This window comes from Canis aureus, chromosome 35, assembly GCF_053574225.1.
Source record: "Canis aureus isolate CA01 chromosome 35, VMU_Caureus_v.1.0, whole genome shotgun sequence".
Lineage (NCBI taxonomy): Eukaryota > Metazoa > Chordata > Mammalia > Carnivora > Canidae > Canis > Canis aureus.
Genome location: NC_135645.1, coordinates 15,009,214 through 15,030,692, shown reverse-complemented (window position 1 = coordinate 15,030,692; position 21,479 = coordinate 15,009,214). Strand labels below are relative to the sequence as shown.

Genomic DNA, 21,479 nt, shown 5'->3' with positions numbered 1-21,479 from the left:
AATCCAGCATTCCTAAATAAGCTCCCCAGTGGTCTTACTGGTGCTGGGCGTATGGTTTTCAGGGTAATTGAAACTGAAAGGAAATTTACTGTGTGCGTGAAGTGTGCCTTTAGTACCAGAAGGTGGCTCTATAACATATTAAATCAGGCATTTTTACCACTTGCTAACCAGCTGGGAAATAAAGGCCTCAGAGCCTTTATTTTCTCTGGATCACTTTTCTGGAAGGGAAGGATGGGAGGGGAGGTAAGAGAGGGATGGAAAGGGGAGCAGAAGAGGATGCGGGAATGTGGTGTGATAGAAGGAATAAAGGGATCTTAAACTCCTTTTACAATCATTAGCTGCTATTAGCTCCTCTCGAAGTTATTGTAGTGACGCTGTGTTGTTGATAAAGGGTATTTCCTTTGACGTATACTAAAAAAAATCCTGGATGTCCAATAAATATAAAAGACACAGAGGCTCTCGGGATCATCCTTGATACCAAGCTTTTAAACCTGAGAGAAACAACCTTCGGCCGGTCATTACTGCCATCCACTTTTGTGTCATCAACAGAAATCCCAGTCGTGGGCCAGAAACACCTGGTGGGCACATACCACCACTTCCTGTTTCAGCTCCTCTCTACCCCAGTTCCTCAAGGACGCTCACCTGGGTGTCAGCAGGGCATGGGCCACAAGGACATGGTGTCTGGCTCCAGCCCTACTCTACAACCTCACTGGCTCCCCAGAGCCTCATCCTGCCCTCGATGTCAGGAAAGTCTGAGCTGTACCAAGTAGTGTTCACAAGGCAATGCGCTCGGTTCCCTCCCTCTCCTTGCAGGCTCCTGAATGGCTCGAGCTGCTACGATGATGTCACTCTTCCTGGAGGTAATTGCTGCTGCTGTCATCATGTCCCCAACACCACCCACGTTGATGATATTTCTCCATCCTACTCTGATCCTTATCGCAGAATTTTTTGGCTTGACTTGGGGAAAGATGGTTGGGAATGGCTAGGGATAAACTCTGCTGATGTGAGACACAAAACAGAGCAGCCTACATCCCAGCTTTCGTGTACCTGGCTCCTCGTGTCAGTCTTTTGCCTCTCCCTTACCCCACACCCTCCAGCCAGGAGAAAAAAAAAAAATGTGCCTGTGGAACTCCAAGCATCCTATCACCTCATTCTCCTCTAGGCAATGTCCCCGGACCAAACAAAGTGCCTGGATTCTGATTCTCATTGAGATCTGTTCCTTTGCCACATAGGACACATCCTAGGAAGTAAGACAGCACAGAGGCTTGGATCTGGGGACCAGAGACAGCCCGAGCCGCCGTGTCATTAAGTCAATGTTTTTCCTCTGTGCTTCCTAGGGTGTCTTCAATTAAGTAAAATCCAAGCTATCTTGCCCCACCAACCAGACATGTCCAAATGGCAAGCTCTTTGGGGTGCTTGCTGGGACCCTCATTATTCATTTATGACACGATCCCAAAGAACATGAACCATCTCAGACACTTGTGAAATATAATGTAGCTTCCCAAAGATGGCAAAGCCCATAGTCACAGCTTCAGGAATTCAGTGAGGCCCTTGATCAAGTTATTGAGAAAAATTTCCAGAAAAGGAAACTAACTTTGTAGATATGCTCCTGGAAACAGATTTGGTTGTCTATGACAAGAAATGGCTGAACAATTTAATAAGACTTTCAAGTGACCAAAATAATAATAATAATAATAATAATAATAATAATAATAATAATAATAATTTCAGAGCTAGTCAGACCATCCACTAGGGCCCTAGAATTCTAGGTCTTGGAGGTGAGAAGTGGGGATGGAGAAGCAAGCAGCATAATTAAGAAAGTCCATGCATTTAGTGTCTGTGTGCCAGGGCTTCAACAAGCTTTCTCACTTTTTTCTTGTTTAAATAACTGATTTCAGTGATTTACTTGGAAGACTGTATTTCTCCAACCATTTTTCATGACATCAGACTTATCTTCCTAAAGACGATGTGAGTCATCTTACTCCTCAAAAACCTGCAATGGCCTGTTTTGTCTACAAGGGAAAAAAAATTTCAAACTTTTTAATCTACTTTGGTCATAAACAACCTTTACCGGGTTACTCAGCGGTAACATATGATGTTACCATTATGATTGTGCCACTGGCCCAATGAGCAACAGGCTTGGAGTCACAGCTCTGCCACTGACTAGCTATGAGATCTTAGAATTGTGTAGTCTCTAAGCTCTAGTGTCCTTTGTCAAACGGGGCTGGTGATCGTACCTACATGTCTCCATTATCCTTTCATTCCATGTGACATCACAGCATGTACTTCACATATTTCACTCTCTTTTCTCCTGAATTATACACTATCTGAGGTTCCTAAGATGCCAACTTTCACCTAACTTTTCCTCCATTCCTAGCACCTAGTGGAACGATTTGTACTTGAGAAGCACTCCATTCTGTTGTAATTATCACACTCCTTCTGTTAGTCCTCCAACCCTTCAGCAACGTTCATAGTGAAGCATGTAAGAAAATATTGCTTAGCCAAATCCTAAATATTACTTTTATTTTAAAATTATTCATCCTGGAATACCTGTGGCATAGTATAAAATTCCCACTGATAATTTGGTTTCCATTACATTACATGAGAGAAAAATTAATCTCTTATAGTTACAGATTCTTAGCTGAGATTCTCTCTCTCTCTCTCTCTCTCTCTCTCTCTCTCTCTTTTTTAAAGATTGTATTTATTTTAGAGAGGGAGAAAGAGAGAGTAAGCACACAGCAGGGGGAGGAGCAGAGGGAGAGGGAGAAGTAGACTCCGGGCTGAGTGCAGAGCCCAACATAGAGCTCTATCCCTGGACTCTTGAGATCAGGACCTGAGCCAAAATCAAGAGCAGGCTGCTTAAATGACTGAGCCACCCAGGGGCCCCTCTTAGCTGAGATTCTTAATATAAGTTTTTAATATAAGTTTTAATATAAGTGAAAATATTATTAAACCTTGGAGAAGAAAGAGAAAAAGCAATACAAGTTCCCACCTATCAAACATGAGTCTATTCTCTAAAACACTACTACCTACAAGTATGGTCTGAACCAGCATAGATGGAAATTTAGGAATATGGAATCTGGGTCCATCTCAGAATAATGTAATCAGACGGTGATGGATTTACACATTACCGTTAGAAAAACACTGCTGTAAGACACTACCTAGAACCCCGCAGAACATGTTTTACCAAGCATCTGTCTCCTTCTAAGAAACATTTATCGAGCACTTGCTATATGCCAAGTACTGTACTACATGTTGTGATTTCATCTCCAAGATTTCTTCCAGGACTGACTCAAGAATATACGAAGAGTGTTGCCTTCTTTTGAACTGTTTTCTTGGCAAAGTCAAGTAGTTGTGATCAAAGAAGTTGCCAGTTTCCTAGAGATACAAAACCTCTTATCTTAAGTGATTCCACTTATTTCTGTTTTTTCAGTTTTCACCCAGTGATGTCTCTAAGTCTAAAGTTTAAAGCTTTCTTTAAAAAAAGTTATTTATTGGAGGACAGAGGGGCAGAGGGAGAGAGAGAGTATCTTAAGCAGACTCTGGGCTGAACTTAGAGCACAAGTTGAAGCTCAGTCTCAGGACCTTGAGATCATGACCCCAAGAGTTGGATGCTTAACTGACCGTGCCACCCAGGATCCCTTTAATGCTTTCTTAATATGCTCACTCCTTCCACTAAGAGCTAAAAAAAATCAAAAGGAAAAACGGCATTGAAATTAGCATTCCACAATAGAGCTTCAAGAACACATTTTGCTTGTCTTAGTCAGCTTCCATAAAGCTTTGTTTGCATTTAGGAATTTTTAAAAAGGGTTTTAAGCTCAAGGAAAGCCCAGAAAGGGAACATTTCCAAAGTAAATGTTGGAATATTCCTTTAGAGTGATTTTTTTTCTATGAGGAATAAACAATTGTGGACTCAACCAGGTGACATTCTCAATATCCTGTGGTGTACTCAAAAAAAAAAAAAAAAGAGCACTGTATTGGAGTTCCATTTAAACACCGAAGATATATGATAAATAGTGTACATTTTCTTTTTATTAACCAAGGGATACTCCTCTAAAACAAAACAAACAAACAAACTTCCGATAATTCTATGCAGCTCAAAGGGCAATAATTTTTTTTTTCTTTAAGGTGTGCACTTTATTGAACTGGTCTCAAGTCAGTGTACAGGTAAGCCCTGGATGCCTCCATGCCTCAGCCCCACTCCCAGGGAGACCAAAAGCCTTCATAAATCTTTAATTGGGGGGACAAAAAACAAGGGCCGTGATGGCAGACCATTCAAAATAAAACAAACAAAAAAACAAGTATTAAGGCGAAGATTTAAAAAAATTTGGACTACATAATTTACACAAAAGCAATTCTATTTCCCTCCCCTGTGTGGACTCGGATGAGGACAGGCCCTTCTCTGCAGGGAGAAACGGGGTGGCTTTTGGTGGCTTTTAAGGAAGGCTTAAATGAATGTTAAGAATAGCCTGGAAATAGAAGGGAAGGGAGAAGAAATGGGTAGGAAATATCAGAAAGGGAGACAGAACATGAAGACTCCTAACTCTGGGAAATGAACTAGGGGTGGTGGAAGGGGAGGAGGGCAGGGGGTGGGGGTGAATGGGTGACGGGCACCGAGGGGGGCACTTGACGGGATGAGCACTGGGTGTTATTCTGTATGTTGGCAAATTGAACGCCAATAAAAAATACATTTATTATTTAAAAAAAAAAAGAATAGCCTGGAAAAGGACATTTTAGTAAAGGCAAAAGGGGGCAATATGCAGCAGGAGTTATGTGCACCTAAAGGTGGCTGGGGTGCAGGCATTGGGGCTGGAGTCACCTTGGTGTCCAGTGGGGCCTTTCAGTGATTTAATGTCAGTTTTTGCAAAGCCTGCTGCTTGCTTTTCACAGAAGCCCCTCCGGAGTCACCCAGGAGTGGCCAGACCTAAAGCCCTCCAGGGCCCCGGGATCAGGGCTCAGGGTGCTTTTCTTGTTCTACCTGCCTGCCAAGATGTTTCAGTGATTACTGATGTGCAAGTTCTCCTATCATCAGAGACCCTATTGTAAACCACCATGAAAAAGCACCACTTGAAGGAGTAGGGAATATTGCAGAAAGCAGGGAAACGAGTTTGTGTGCCTGCAAGCCTCTGGGCTTTTTTGTTTGTTTTGTTTAAATGGCCTTTGCAGATAACTGCCAGGACACGAACTGCTCCCTGCGTGCCCCGGGACTTCCATCTCATCTGCCCAAAGGGCATCCTACCTGCAAGCCTCCCTGCTCCTTGGGGGTCCCGTGAAGAGCAAATGGGACAAAGAATTTGGAAGAAGGTTTCAAATACCAGAATAATCACCACCGTAAGTAACCATCATCCCGTCCTCTGGAAAAATGGGGACAAGTGCTGTGCAAAGCAGACCTTCCTAGCGGTCGCAACAAACCATCCTTGAGGGTGACACACTGCCCCTCTCTCGGCTTCTTCACTTCCCGTGTTTTCCGCGGCTGCTGCTGTGGTTTTACTGGACATGCAAGACACGCTCTGCGACTGTCAGCGCGTGTGCGCGGGGAGGAGAAAGGTGCAAGGGGAGAAACGTCTGGGCTCGCGTTCAACCTCGGGGTGCGGGCTGCGCGGGAGGGAGGCGGGAGGTCGGGCGGGCGCGGGGCGCCGGGCACCTCTGCGGGGCGGAGGGGCCGGGGGCGGGGCCGGGGCGGGGCCGGGGCGGGGCCGGGGGCGGGGCGCTCGCAAGGCAGCCAATCGGAGCGCGCCCCGCCGGCGGCCAATCACGGGCCGCGCAGCCCGGCAAATCTGCCCGGCAGTGCGGGGCGGGGCGGGGCCGCCGGGGTCCGCGGGCCGCCGGCTGCAGCTCGGGGCGCCGTGGCGGAGCCGCAGGGCAGGGGGAGCGTGAGCCGGGAAGCCGCGGGGGGAGGAGGAGGAGGAGGAGGGGGAGGAGGAGGAGGGGCCGCAGCGTCCGCGCCCGCCGGGGCCGCCCACCCGGGCGCAGGTCTGGCCGCCGAGGTCGCGTCCGGGCGCTCGCGGGGCACCGACCCTCCGGCGCGGCCGTGAGCGCGGGGGCACCTGTCGTGTGAGCGGCTGCGGGCGTGGCTGCCCCGGGCCTACCTGGCCCCGGCTCCTGGGGGCCACGTAAGAAGTTTAACGGAGCCAGCTCTGAGCAGATTAGGGGAGGGGCAGGGCGGCTGGGCCGGCGAGGGCGGGGGCTGCGGGGCTGCGGGGCTGCAGGGCTGCAGGGGGGGGGCGGGGGGCCACCTCTGCGCCCCGCGTCCCGGGCCGGCAGGTCTTTCTGCAAGACTGGCCCGACCCAGGTGGCCCCGACGGGCCACGATGCTCTCCGAGTGAGTGGCACCGAGCTGAGCCTGGGCAGTTTGTTGACTGACAAAGAGGGATGCTAGCAGTTAGGAAGGTAAGGAGGAAACTCAGGATGGGGACCATCTGCTCCCCCAACCCCAGCGGGACAAAGACATCATCGGAGGTCTGCAACGCCGACTGGATGGCCTCGCTGCCCGCTCACCTCCACAACGTCCCCCTTTCCAATCTGGCAATCCCAGGTACTCTTCTTCTCTTCCTACTTGTGCCCACCCCCGTTTGCTTCTGCCATTGTAGTGTCGTCGTTACTAAGGGCTTGGGTTGCTTTTCTGTTGTGCTGCGACGACAATTGGCAGGGACCTTAGTAAACCTCTTCAGTGACGGCCCAAAACTTAACACCCAAGCAGCTGCTGTAAACGGATTTAAGCACACCGCATCATTGGCCAAAGGGACCGGGGAGAATGGAAGCACCATTTTTTTGTTTGTTTGTTTGTCTGTCTGTTTGCGTCTTTCTGTTTCTGTTTGTTTTGTTTTTACTTGATAGCCTCATTCTAAGAATGTTGACTTTCTTCCTGGGGGAACCAGGCCACGTGATGGGGGAGCGGAGGGGAGAGGGCATTTACCTGAATCACTGAAGGCAAAAAGGGGAGAGATGGAGAGTGATGAATAAAAAGTCATTTAACAATTTTAGATCTGGATCAAAATTAAAACTGAAAAGTATTTTCTTTCTCATTTATCTGACCTTGCCTGTCGGAAAAAAACAAACAAACAAAGACTAGCATTAGGGAATAGATTGAGAACCAGGACTGAGTGTAAAGACCCATATTTGTGCTGTTGGAAAAGCCAGAAGTAGAGAATACAGATGCTCCGCAGAGGTCACAGGCAGTCATTAGGTGTGATGAGGTGGTGTTTGAAGATTTGTCTATATATACACACAGGTGTCTGCCTGACTGATCCAGAACCGAAGCCTTGAAGAGCACTTCTGCTCCAGCCACTGTTTCTCTCCCAGGGGTTTTAAGCCTTGGTATCTCTCTCGTTAAATTTGTCCTCTTGCTTCCACTCAAAAACGGTGAAGTAATGGTTTCTAGGGAAGGATGTTTGGCCTACAGTGATCTGGGTCTGCTGCTCTGGGCAAAGCCCCAGATGCCTGTACTTGAAAAGCACCCCTAGGAGCAGGGAATGGACTACTGCCAATGTTCTCTCTCACCTGGAGACATAACAATTGACGTTCACCCCTGGACTACCAGACAAACTCCCAAGCATCCTTGGGAGCAGTCTGATTTTTTGCATGACCTCATGCAACCCAGATCTTTGCTTTCTATGCATGAGGAAGAGCAGAGCTGGCTTCGGATGCAGCCTTTTCCTTACTCGCCTCTTCTTTTGGAGGTCTTCCAGGTTCATTGTCCTGATGAGCTCTTGTTGCTTTTGAGCAAGGAGAGGGCTGCTAAATGTCTTTATAGTTATGATCACTGGTGTTTTATCAGCCATTGGCTGTGGCTCCTTGGGAAATGCCAGATGGTCATGCTTCAGAACAGGTCTTTTCCATGTTTAATTGATGCCTGTGGAATCATCACTGAAATGATGCACGGGCTTCTTTTAACATTAGTCATTTGTCTTCAGGCTTTCCAGTGGAATTGTTTGGTCATGTGGTATGGCAGGTAGTGTGTGTTTGCAAACAGCCTGGCATCTTCGGCTGGCCTAAATGGCTCTGTCATTCAGGGCACGTCCGGGTAGGTTGGGGCTTCCTCCTTCCTGTTGGACTTTGGACGGGCAGGTCAAACCACAGCAGCAGCTCCGCCTGTGGCTTGGCTGTGCGCTCTGACACCGTGACTCCAGAAAGGAGCTGGGCATTTGTTCTTGCAATCTATAGGGTACCTCACAGTTACTAGAACTGCCAGGGGAAGGGGGCAAAGAGCCAGAGCCTGCTGCTGTAACTAGAAATGCTATATGATTAGTCACCATGGAGGACATGGGAATTTGTTCACCCTACTTTGTGAAGTCTGGTCCTTCTGTGCAGGAAAATTAAAAAAAAAAAAAAGAAAAGAAAGATAAGAAAAGAAAAAGAAAAAGAAAGAAAAATAAAAAAATGACCTTGACCCCTCAACATGCTAAATTCTCTTCTGTGAGTGCCCTCTTCCCAGCAGTGGAAGGGACATGAACGTATGCGTGTATGTGTGCAACACAGGAGAATCACATGTAGTGCTAGCCATTTATGGAACCCCCACACGCAATTCTGCACCCCCCACACACACACCAATTTCCTTTCCCTTCCCTCAAGCTTAATATTCCCTAGCTAATGACTAGCAGTCAAGTTCTGCTAAGCCTTGTGGAGAAATTCTGAAATACAGAAGGCATTCAGGAAGCGGAATCCATCATCTTCCTCCCTCATTTCCCCTCTCCCTCTTCCCCTTCATGATCACCTTCATCATAATAGTTTTTTACTAAGTGCTACCACTGGCAAACATCACCTCAGGTCTCTACACCTCCAAGATAGGTACTGATATCCTCATTTCGGAAATAGAAAAGTGGTGTTGTCCAGAGGCTAAGTAATCTTTTTTAAGATCACACAAATGGCAAATAACAGAACTAACATTTAAGCCCCCATCTCATTGGTTCCAAAAGCCCTGCACTATCCCTGTGCCCCTCAGGGGGCCTGGGGGAGTGCAGAGCAGCTGTGTGTGTTTCCTGGGGGAGGGAGTGGTAGTCTCTTAACTAAAACAGTTTTCACAGACTGTCCTCTGCTGCAAATGAAATAATTTTTAAGACTAGGTGTTCTTTATCTGAGTGGTTATGTATCACTGTGAAGAGATAGAGACAGACATATATGTGTATATATTATATATCTGAGTAATATATGTATTTCCATGTTTACAATTATATATGTTTATATGTGTTATATATACAATATGTGTGTGTGTATGTATGTATATATATATAGCCCTGTTTAGAATTGGAACCCAGGAAGTTTTAAATTTGAGTTTATTGCTTAGGCCTATTTTGTGTGGTGTGCATGCACACATGTGCTCCTGTGTGCTAGCCATCAGGTGTCTGTAAAACTGTGTCAGATCTGTCCAGGATGGGGTGGGGGGGCAGCATTGACCTGGAGAAGTTCAGGGAAAAGGCAAGGGTTCTGGCAACAACAGCAGAACTGAGATGGAGTAAACTACATTAAATTTGAGTGCATCTGCCGCATTTGCCTAAGTCGTGATGGGAGAGAACATGTGTGAATGTGCGCCTCTCAGCAAAGCTTTGATGTATTATTTTACTTACACAACTGTTAAGAGCACCTGTTAATGGCCAGTATCACTCAAATGTATTGAAATATAGTGGAGAAGAAACTCAGAACAAATCTCACTGCCAACTCTTTAGATTGGAGACCCCAAGGGTAAAGGATCTGGAAATTGCAGAAGTCAGATTTTTTAAATTAAAGCTTTTTTTAAAAAAATATTTTATTTATTTATTCATGAGAGACGAGAGAGAGAGAGAGAGAGAGAGAGAGAGAGAGAGAGGCAGGGACACAGGCAGAGGGAGAAGCAGGCTCCATGCAGGGATCCCGCGTCTCCAGGATCACACCCTGGGCCAAAGGCAGGCGCTAAACTGCTGAGCCACCCAGGCTGCCCTAAAGTAAAGCTTTACAAACATTTTCACTGATGTTAGTGGAAGCATGATATTCTTTATGGGCAAATGGGCTGATAGGAAAAAAATTTGCTATCATGTGTATAGTTTTCAGTGAATTCTTTTTCTATATTTTAGTATATTTCTTTTCTTTTTTAAGCCATGCTTTCCCCTTCTTTTTCTTGAAGGTAAACTGTTTGGTCTATTGAAGAAAGCCTTGTACTTGAGAAATTCGATACTGTTGATTCTGGCTGTGTGATATTGAAGAAGTATCTGAATTTCTTGGGATTTAGTTTCCTCATTTGTAATTAAGATATGAGATTAAATGAAATATAGAGTCTTCTCCAAATTAAAAATTCTTTGATTAGTTGGAGGCTTTTTTTTAAAATACGCGTTCTTTGTCCAAACGTGAAAAGAGATGAGAAGAATGAATCATTTTAGGTCTAAAAGCCAGTTCTTTTATGTCTCTGTAAAACAAGAAATTATTTGTGGCATGTGCAAACAAGTACTCACAACAGCCAGAATGAAGCAGGGTCCTCTCACTTTAGCATCCTAAAAGGAATTGTAGGTTAATTACTCTAAATAAACTAACCCTGAGTACATTTTAAGAAACCTCCATGCTCAGGCCTGGGGGAGACCCAAATCTGAATCAGGCATAAACCCTAGTATGAAGGAGCTTACGATCTAGGGTTTTAAATATATAAATCACTATATATAGTTAAAAATAATTAGGATAAATATTAAAACAGAGATATAAAGAAGGTGTTATAGAAGCACATAGAATGGAAAGATAAATTCCTGCTTAATTCCCACTTCTCAGATTAGGAACTACTTTGCTGAAAAAATATGACATTTGACCCAAGATTTGGAGAATGGTCAAAATATCAAGGCTAGGCAGGCAATCTGGGTTGGAAGGGGACTTTCCTGATAAAATCAACCAGTTAAGTTAAGGAGTGGGGGTATATGGGAAATGGTTGGAGGGCTTTCTCCCTGCCTCTCTGTAATGCTTTGTTCCTTTATCATAGCACTTCTGAGCACCTTGTGGTTTTTGGCTGTCTTCTACATCATCTGTGAGCAACTTGCACTCAGAGAGTATGACTTCTTTTTCTTTATAATCCTAGGTCCTAGTACGGGGTGGCAGCTTGGTCCTTGGTGACAAGTGGATGATTGAAAGCAAGGAGCCAGAGAGTAAGGATGCTGGAGAGTGGCTTGTTTGCAGCTGCCTTCATGTTCAATTGCAATCAGAGCTAAACTGAATGGATTAGTTAGGTTTACCTGGCGAAAAAGCCATATGAAGACACCTGAACATTTTCCAACCATGTCTTGTTACTTCTGCATAATATTCCCATAGCTCTAGATAAAGGCTCATCACTGAGCCCCATTGGAAATGAAAATTCTGAGGCAGAGCAAAATGGTCAGGAGAATGAGAGGCAGGATTCTGTGTAACCTGTGTCCTAGGAACAGTTCTTTCTCCCGCATCCTTTCTGCCTTCTCCCTTCCCTTGTCACATTTGAGCTTCTCATGTTTCCTGTCTGGCCTCAGCCTCAGCCGGCTCTCATTTCTTGTTCCCCTCTTCACCTTCCTTCCACTGACCTGGCCTCTCCCTTTCCAGTGTCAACCCCTGCTCAGATGCTCCTCACTGCTCTCCAGTTCCCAGACCGTTCTCTCTTCTCATCTTCCTGATGGCCATCCCCTTCTTTTTGACCTTTCTGGAATTCTATCCTTGCCCCATGCAGTTCTGCCTTTGACCACTTCATGAGTTCTGTAGATCTTCTCACTTCCTACACGTGTGACATATGGACAATGAGGTTACGACGGGGGCAGGATGAAGGGATCATGACTCAAATCCTGCTGTTGGAAGTTTTATTAGGTCTGGTGCCTCTAAAAGAGATTTGGAGACCCAAAAGGGCGTAACATACATTGTGGAACAAGAAGTCAAAGGCTCCACTTTGCGGATAGCGTGAGCCATGAATTGGCCCTAGATAGAAACCCATCCTCCTAGAGGATTTGAGGCTGTGGAAAACCAAGGATCAAGCAGAGTCTACCACGGCTGACCCAATCAAGAAAAAACAGTCTTCTGGAACCAAAATAGAATCTTAAGTGGGAGTACATTTTTGGTGTTTTTCATTTTTTCTCTGGGTGGCCATGGTGAGGAATAAAAAGAAGCTATGACTTTGGTGTTCTTATCAGTAGGTCTTTTTTAAGGAGGCTCATCACTTCCTTAGACTTCCCCACTGGTGCCCCCCAATCATGCAAAAGCCACAAGGAATTCAGGGATCCCATGTGTCTGCAGGAAGCAGAACAAACCATGGATCGGTTTAGAGCATTAATGCGAGAGCCACTCTGCCTGGATTTGAACTTCAGCTCTTTGCCTCAGGACTGTGACCTTGGGCAAATTTACTTCTTCTCTGTGTTATAGTCCTTCTCTGTAAAACAGAGATAGTAATGGCACTACACCATTTAGTTAATGTGACAATTAAATAAATTAATTCATATAGCAGGCTTAGAAGAGTTCCTGTCACAAAATAATGTGTCATTTAAATTAATTATGATGGATTTATTAAAAACCTGCACCTGGACTGCACAACCAAAAAGAAGTATAAGATCAATGCATACCCTCAGGTAATTTACAGTCCAGTTAGGGAGATGACCTTCCAGTTAAGCCGTGTGGCTCAGTGTTCTCTGATCAGATCAGGATAACCTGAATGGTCACCCCCTCAAGGGGACTTCCAGTTAAGGGAGGATACATGGCAAGTTGCCCAGGATGTGGGTCCCAAGGGAGGCTTAAGTGCAGCATGAGGGCAGCTGATGATGGGAGCCAGAAAATCCTCTTTAGCTCCTTACTGTGTCCCCCATCCCAAATTCGGCTGTCAAACCCTGTCACCTCCAACCATCCAAAGCCTTTGGGAAAAGTGCAACTCTCTGTGACAGGGGCATACTGTTAACTTGCTCCTCCTCTGCTCATTTCCCCATTGCTCGCCCTTCTAACCCAGTCTCGTTCCCAGCTCAAGAGTAGGGATGTTCCAAAATACTTTCCTTTGAATAGATCTTTTTTTTTTTTCCTTTGAATTGATCTTTACACATACCTTATAACTCTTTCCCCAGCCGTTGGAATAGGCTCACAATCCCTGGCAACATACACATGGCCCCCAACACACACACTAACACACACATATTACCCATTGCCCAGAGCACACACACTGAGCTATGACCTCAGGAGAGCCCAGATTCTAATGCCTGTTGCTGTTTTCTCTTGATGAAGATTTTGCAAAACATGCCTAAGGACATCTCAAATCCTAGGAGCCTGCCACCTTCCCGTGCATGCTGCTCTTTCAGATGTGCCTCTGAAGCTGACAGTTGGCTTCTATCACAGATTTGAGCTGACTACCCCCCTCACCCCCACCCCCACCAGGAGACAGGTTGGTTCCAGTCTCCCCCTAGCTCCTGAGAACTAAATCCAGGCAGAGAGAAGTAACTGTTAGTGAAATGCTTTGCCTTTGGGAAAAGCTTGAACCTCTTTACAAATGCTGAGTAACCCTAATTAGAGTTTTCAAACCAGGCCTGCAGAGGAGGGATTATTTATAGACCTTGTAGTAGGTGGGTGTGTTTGTGTGCGTGAAAGGATTTGAACACACGTCAAGAACCATACCGAGGTAGAGGAGAACTGTGACGGTGCTGATTTGAGCAGTTACACGCCTGGCTGAGTTACACGCTCTGCTTCTCACAGCTCTGAGAATTTGGATTATATTGCTGAGCTCCCATAAGAATCAAACAGTACCTGGGAGGATTACATTAGTAGGTCTCTAGTAGCTCCAGGATAACGTGGGTTTGGCCACAGAGGCCAGCACTGCTCTAAGGGGATGTGTAGGTTGTGCTACTTATGAAGTATCAGCGGTCTTGGATTCATAGTCTACTAAGCAGCTAGAATTTTCTAAAAGAATAACAGGTGTTTTTTTCCTTTAATTTCCAATTTTTCCAGAACTGTTGGTTGTAAGGTATTATCTTTTTCCAGAGAACATTTTGTCACTATTTTGTTTCACCGTACAGACCTACAAATATCAAAATAAAAGAAGAAATAGGAAACGTTTGGACCCTGTAATGCTAATGTCTTGGAGTGCACAGCAGTCTGCAGGAATGGTGGAACTGAATGATTCCTAGACTCTGTCAGACTGAGATGAATATTTTATGAACATGTATGATTTGAAGGCTTATGTGCTGAAAGCAATATTCTTATAAAATATAATTGAAACCAGATGAAAAAAAAGGTCAAAGAGATGAAGACAGCATCCCTCCTTCCTGAACTTTTGCTTCTTTTGGTTTTCATTACGTATAGCAAAAGGAGTCAACAAGCACCTGTAATTTTTTTCTGCCAGTGCTCATATAATGGGTACCTCCTGCCAGGACAATGACCTGAATTCAAAGTTACAAGAGAAGAAAGCTAAAATTCAAACACTATGAAGAAGAATACATAGGGTACTGTAACACTCAGAAAGCCAACTCCCAATTCCATTACTGGGACGAGGCAGGAAGCCTGGTAGATTGGGCTTTCAAGAGGAAATGAGCCTTGGATTGAATCAGAAAGAGCACATAGAAAATAGCCAGGTGTTAACAGGTAGAGGGAAGGTTGTCACAATGCAGAGGTACCAAGGAGCAAGAGATCTGGGTGACCTTGAAGAAACCCAAGTAGTCTGGCGTGGTCAGAACTTAGATTTCATTTAAACAGAGGAACAGAGATGAGGCTGAAAAATTAGGCTAATGAGTCCTCTGTGTCATGCTAAGATTAAACTTTAAACATCATCCCAGGGTAAAAAACGGCCGTTGAAATGACTTGATCAGGAATGAGTGAAAAGCCCCCAGATAACTGCATAAGGGTGCAGAGAAACAAAATGCCATATCAGTTATTAGGAATGCTGAGAGGTGGGTGCCTGGGTGGCTCCATCAGTTAAGCATCTGCCTTCTACTCAGGTCGTGATCCCAGGGTCCTGCCTGCATCAGGCTCCTTGCTCAGTGGAGAGTCTGCTTCTCCCTCTCCCTCTGCCTACCATTCTCTCTCAGGCAAATAAATAAAATATTAAAAAAAAAAAAAAAGGAATGCTGAGGAGAGATATAAGAAACTTACTACTTCTTTCATTTCTATTTAATACATATATATTGATTTCCTCTCATATGCCAGGCCCTCTCCTAGACACTGGTGATTCGGTGATGATCATTACACACAGTTCGCACCTTTAAAGAGCTTACAACCTAGTTGGAGAAATGGACTTTTTTAAAAAAAGATTTTATTAATTTATTTGACAGAGCACGCAAGTGGGGGAAGGGTCAGAGGGATAAGCAGACTCCCCGCTGAGCAGGAAGCCCAATGTGGGGCTCGATCCCAGGACCTCGAGATCATGACCTGAGCTGAAGATAGACACATAACCGAATGAGCCACCCAGATGCCCTAGAAAAATGGGCATTTAATCAAGTTATATTGCATGTGATGAGTAACTGTTCTTAAAAAAACAAATCAAGTAGTTATAACACAATATACTGTGTAGGATGATTGGGGAGGTAGAAGTTTCTGCTGGAAGAAGCATATGGCACTGGCATCTTTAACAAGACTTGAGTGTCCAGAGATGCCTTTTAGAGGAAGTGATGAATAAACTGCACTGGGAATGATGAGAGCGTTCTGGGAGAGGAAATAACATGGGTGAAGACCTCGAAGAGAGAATGGCCCACTTAACAAGCCGATATGCTCACAGTAGTTGTACTCTAGGTTGGAGGGAGGAGAGGGGCAAGGAGTGAGTGGCATGACCCAGGGAGGTCTAATAAGCCATGTTAAAGTCATTTAGCTTCAGCTCAGCAGTGGTGGGAAGGACGATAAGCAGGTGAATGACGAAGTCAGCGCTATGCTTTGGAAAGACCACTCTGGCTACAGTCCATGAAGTATATTGGAACTGGGAGGTCTATTGCCAGCTGGACTGGTTAGGTTGTTGATGAGGCCATCCACATGGGAGGGGATGCTGGCCCGAGGAGGAGAGTGACAGTGTGGACGAAGGGAGAGAGAAGACCCAGGAAATCGATCGGAGGAAGTATCGTCAGGACTTGGCAATTAATCAGAGAGTGAGAATAGGGATACAGGAGAAGCAGCAGGGTTGGGGTGGTGGAGGGAAGCTGGGGCACCCTGAGTTTGAGGTACCTGTGGGACATCAGAATTGGGAGAAGGGCACAGACAGTGCCTAGTGGAAATTATTTCAGAGCTCAGTCTTTTGACAATTTGCCCAATCCCCTACCCTCACCCACAGCTACTATTTCCAATATATGATGATTTGAGTTTGAAGTTAGTGTCTTTCTTCTTTTCATAGTTTTTTTTCTTTAGATTTCAACTAAAATTTTACTTTGTTCAGGAACTCTATCCAGAATTTCTAGTCCCAGATAAGAGACCCTCAAAAGCTCATCTATTGTTAGCTTGTTCTGCATGAATCCTATCGCGTCTTGTTTAATAATTTCTTCAACCATATTGGCAGCTTGGGGGTGGGAGTTGAGGTTAGCTCTGTGCACTACAGCACAAATCAGCTGTGAAATGGAAACATTTAGTAACTTTACCAGGCAAATACCATTTATTTCACTCACATCTTGGGTTATACCAGAAAGCTTAATAAAAGCAGGAGAATTTTGTTGTAGAATATTTAATTTAATATAGCTTTTTCTTCTACCCTGAATGTTTTCCTCTAAACCTTTGTGTTATTCTCATTTTTGTGTTAGAAACTGAGAAGCTGTTAAAGAAAACATGATTATCTTGGAACTAAGAAGTCTTATCGGGGTGGGGATTGGGGGGATGACCAAGTGCCTTTTGAGAGGTGTTGCTTTACCAGAAATAATGTCATCTGTTCAAGACAAAGGAGAGGGATAATTAGCAAAATAGAGAAAGAATTTCTTATTAATGAATTACCTCTGCAATCTCTTACTTTGGGATGGGGATCAGAGTCTACCGGACATTTGAGGAAGAGAAAGTCTTTCAAAAGAGAATAGATACCCTCCATCTGTAGAGGGCTTTAAAATGCCTCCCATATATGGAATTTAAACCCCTTTGAGTCACATAAATCCTAGGATGTTGGGGCCAATTCGGAGAATATCTAGGGCAGTGGAATTCTCATGGTGCCCCTCAGAGCCTGGATGAGACTTGGTGCCCTTCTCCAGGCAACAGGTGGGGACTGTTGGGGCAGACCTTGAACAAGAGAAGCTCTGCTTGTATTTGGTTTACACATAAATAACTCATTTGACAACATTCCAGGTCTGAGAAGCACCATGGAAAGCTGTGATTTACTCCAGCTGTCTAGCCCATCCAGCCAGGTGGGGGGTAAACCAGATAATAACTCTCTGGATTCCCAGGCTAATGTGGATCCTCAGACAGTGGGATGCCTCTTGACTCACCAGCATCCTCTGCTTTCCAGCGTTGTACCTTACCCAGTGGCTTTGTCACATTGTGAATAATTCCAAATTCAGTAGGCAACTGATTCAAAATTAAAATGGCCACACAGCCCTCTCAGATTTTGTGGGCAGTTTGACAGTTATTAATACTCTCCCACATGCCCAATGGAAAATACTCCAGTCAGACAGGTGAAGTTTATCCCTTTGGGCTGACAAGATTTAAAGACGTTACTATTGGGATGCCTGGGTGCCTCAGTTGTTGAGTGTCTGCCTTCATTCAGCTCAGGGCATGACCCCAGGGTCCTGGGATCGAGTCCCACATCACGCTCCCATCATGGAGCCTGCTTCTCCCTCTGCCTGGGTCTCTGCCTCTCTCTCTGTCTCTCATGAATAAATAAATAAAATGTTTAAAATAAATAAATACAGACATTACTCTTTGGTTTGGGAATCTGCTAACTGGTCCCCAGATCTCGAGCCCTGGACTCATTGGCTAGATGCTGTACATCCTAAAGGTGCCTCAGCCTTTCTGCATTTGTCAGCACAGAGTCACATTCTCTAACGAATGCTACATTCTTCCCAAGAACCTAATTCAGGTTTGTGAAATGGGAGACCCCAAGGAGATGTTAATTAGAAAATAATTTACACAGGCATGAGTTACAGGAAATCTGCTGTCTGGGACTTTTCCTTTTAAATTGTTCAACGTGATGTTTTAGTGTAGCTGCTTCTTTAGTCATCCTTTCTGGTTTATTTCTGTCCTGTGTGTTTTCTGACATATTCCTCTTTGTTGACCCAAATAACTCAAGCTAGAAGGACAGATGGAGATAAATGGAACTGGGGCTATACAGGTGCTGAGAATGAGGACGTGCAGACGGTGAACTCCGCCTGTTTAAAGAAGGTGCATGGACCAAAGAGAAGTTTGAGAAAGGATCAGAGGACCTAGGTTTACCTGCCCTAGGCAACTCTCAAAACACCTGTTTTTATTCAAGCAATGATGCTTGCATTTATTCTATTTGTATGTATTCAGTGCTTACTATGTGCCAGAAACTCAGGAACTCTAGGGACACGGGTGTGATTAGGCATGTTCCCACCCTCGAAAACTCACAGTCAGGTGTCAGTGGCAGATACGGAGATAATTGCCCCAAGGTATCCCACGTTCATCAAGTGTGAATAAGAGGCTGTGGAAGCACAAAGTGAAAAGTAGTTAAATATTGGTGGAGTCAGCTGAGCTCACAGACAGATGATTTGTGACCTGAGTCACATATAGGTAATCAAAACAAAAAGGCAAATGACAATGCGTCTGTTTTCTATGAGGCTTGAGAGAGTTTTCTGTTCTTTTAAGCAGATCTTTTGCTGCATTCAATAACCAGAAGGCCCGCTTCTTATATGTAACTTTGCAAATGAGTATGTTCTTAGCTCAGGCCACAGACTTAACGTGCAAAATTACAGTCTGTTCATATCCTATTTATTGTAATATTCATAGAGATGAAATACCTGATCCATAACACAAGATGTTTTCTACAAAATCTGCCCTTAACATTTCCATCATTTAAAGACACATGTTCATTTTTTTGACTGTTCTTAATACTTCTGACCTCATCTCTATTTTTAATTTTTACACCTGTGAGAAACAGTATAGAGAAGTAGTTCACAGTGTGGGTTCTGTTTTAGATACCTAGGATCAAATCCTAATTACTAGTTACGTGACCTTGAAAAAAGAGTGTAACCTCTCTGTCCCTTCGTTTTCTCATCTGTAAAATGGAGATAATTATAGTAGCGTTGTCCCAAGCACAAGGTTAGAGGAAACACAGTCTATAAATCTGCCCCTACTCTGACACCAATTGCCAGTTTTGGGGTCCTCAAGCTCACCCTTAGTTTTACTAGATAATTTTCTGGAAGGACCGACAGGACTCACTGAAGGCTCTTATACCCACAGTTACTGTTTATCACAGCTAAAGGCTACAGGTTAGGGGCAGCCCAGGTGGCTCAGCGGTTTAGCGCCGCCTTCAGCCCAGGGCGTGATCCTGGAGACCTGGGATCGAGTCCCACGTCGGGCTCCCTGCATGGAGCCTGCTTCTCCCTCTGCCTGTGTCTCTGCCTCACTCTCTCTCTCTGTCTCTCTCTCTGTCTCTGTGTGTGTGTGTGTGTGTGTGTGTGTCTCTCTCTCATGAATAAATAAAATAAAAAAATCTTTAATCAGGCTCCCTGCATGGAGCCTGCCTCTCTCTGCCTCTCTCTCTCTCTCTTTCTCTCTCTGTGTGTGTGTCTCATGAATAAATAAAATAATAAAAACTTTAAAAGCCACAGGCTAAAATTGGCCAAGTGAAGAGGTATACAAGGCAGAGATCAGGAGAGTTGCAGATGTGAAGCTTCCAGCTGTCTGCCTCGTGGAGCTGTGGACAGTGCTACTGTCCTGGTGTTGATACGCGGCAGCCACTCCACGTGACTGACCTCAGGATCCAGCCCCTCCAGGGGCAAGCATATATCCACATGACTCAAAGCCACCATCATAAATCTCATCCTTAGACTTTCTAATGTGCCCCCAAAGTCCTCAGGTAAACAAAGATACTCTTATCTGGCAAATTATTCCTAAGGTTTCAGAGATGACCGCCAAGGGAAAAGACCAGCTGTGTCCCTGGGCAAGGTCAAATTCTTTACTATACAGCAAAGTTGTTTAAGAATTGAACGAGGATTTACCCCAAAGATCCAGATGCAATGAAACGCAGGGACACCTGCACCCCGATGTTTCTAGCAGCAATGTCCACAATAGCCAAACTGTGGAAGGAGCCTCGGTGTCCATTGAAAGATGAATGGATAAAGAAGATGTGGTTTATGTATACGATGGAATATTCCTCAGCCATTAGAAACGATAAATACCCACCATTTGCTTCAACGTGGATGGAACTGGAGGGTATTATGCTGAGTGAAGTAAGTCAATCGGAGAAGGACAAACAGTGTATGTTCTCATTCATTTGGGGAATATAAATAATAGTGAAAGGGAATATAAGGGAAGGGAGAAGAAATGTGTGGGAAATATCAGAAAGGGAGACAGAACATAAAGACTCCTAACTCTGGGAAACGAACTAGGGGTGGTGGAAGGGGAGGAGGGCGGGGGGTGGGGGTGAGTGGGTGATGGGCACTGAGGGGGACACTTGACGGGATGAGCACTGGGTGTTATTCTGTATGTTGGTAAATTGAACACCAATAAAAAATTAATTTATTAAAAAAATACAGTATAGTAAAGTATTAATAGTAATAATATTTTTTAAATTTAAAATATATTTTAAATTCTTATCATTAATATTAATAGTATTACAAATAAAATGTATCACAAAAGTAAAAAAAAGAATTGAATGAGAACACATGCATTGTGCTTAGAATATTGTTTAGCACAAAACAAGCATAAATTTTGGATATAGAGATATTATGATTATTCACAATCCTTTTTGATCACCTGATACATACCAAGCACCATACTAGATACTAAAGGAAATCTTTAAAATTTTAAGGAGATGTTGTTTGTAATCTTTTTTTGTTTAAGATTTTATTTATTTATTCATGAGAGACACACAGAGAGAGGCAGAGACATAGGCAGATGGAGGAGCAGGCTCCCTGCAGGGAGCCCGATGCGAGACTTGATTCCAGGACCCCAGGATCACGACCTAAGCCAAAGGCAGATGCGCCAACCACTGAGCCACCCAGGTGCCCCTAGTTTGTAATCTTGTAGGAGAGATACTAAGGTTCAAATAAAGCAAATCAAAGCAGAAGGCGGTGAATGCCACGGTAAAGAAACAAGGAAACTGCGCTAGGGACCTGGGAAAGGGGGGCAGTTACTTGCAGATGGGGGTGAAAGGACAGCTGTCCTGGGAGGACACCTGGGAGCTGGTGGAGGAGGGGTAGGATTGTGATGTGGGGAGGGGGGCATTCCAGACACAGGGAACCAGATGGATGAAATCCGAGATGGGAGAGCAAGAGCTGGCATGGCTCTCTGTACAAGTGACAGGAAGAAGCAGTGGAAAAGGACTGGGCAGATGGACTTAGGGCAGATTGAGGGAGGTTTTCAATGTGGTGCAGAGCACCTCATGCTTTAGCTCATAGACTGTAGGGAGCCAGTGACAATTTGGAGGCCAAAGAAAACTCTGGAAGAAAATATGTGGTCTCTGA

The 21,479-nt window shown here is 44.6% G+C and overlaps 1 protein-coding gene across 1 annotated transcript in view; it reads left to right on the top strand.

The window, feature by feature from the left end:
• Positions 1 to 6,193: 6,193 nt before the first annotated feature.
• PLCXD2 (phosphatidylinositol specific phospholipase C X domain containing 2) overlaps positions 6,194 to 21,479 on the top strand; it is a 49,171-nt gene continuing 33,885 nt past the window's right edge. Inside the window, exon 1 of the mRNA XM_077884298.1 lies at positions 6,194 to 6,535. Coding sequence (XP_077740424.1) covers positions 6,373 to 6,535 — 163 coding nt within the window. The 5' untranslated portion in view covers positions 6,194 to 6,372. The remainder of the gene's footprint in view (positions 6,536 to 21,479) is intronic.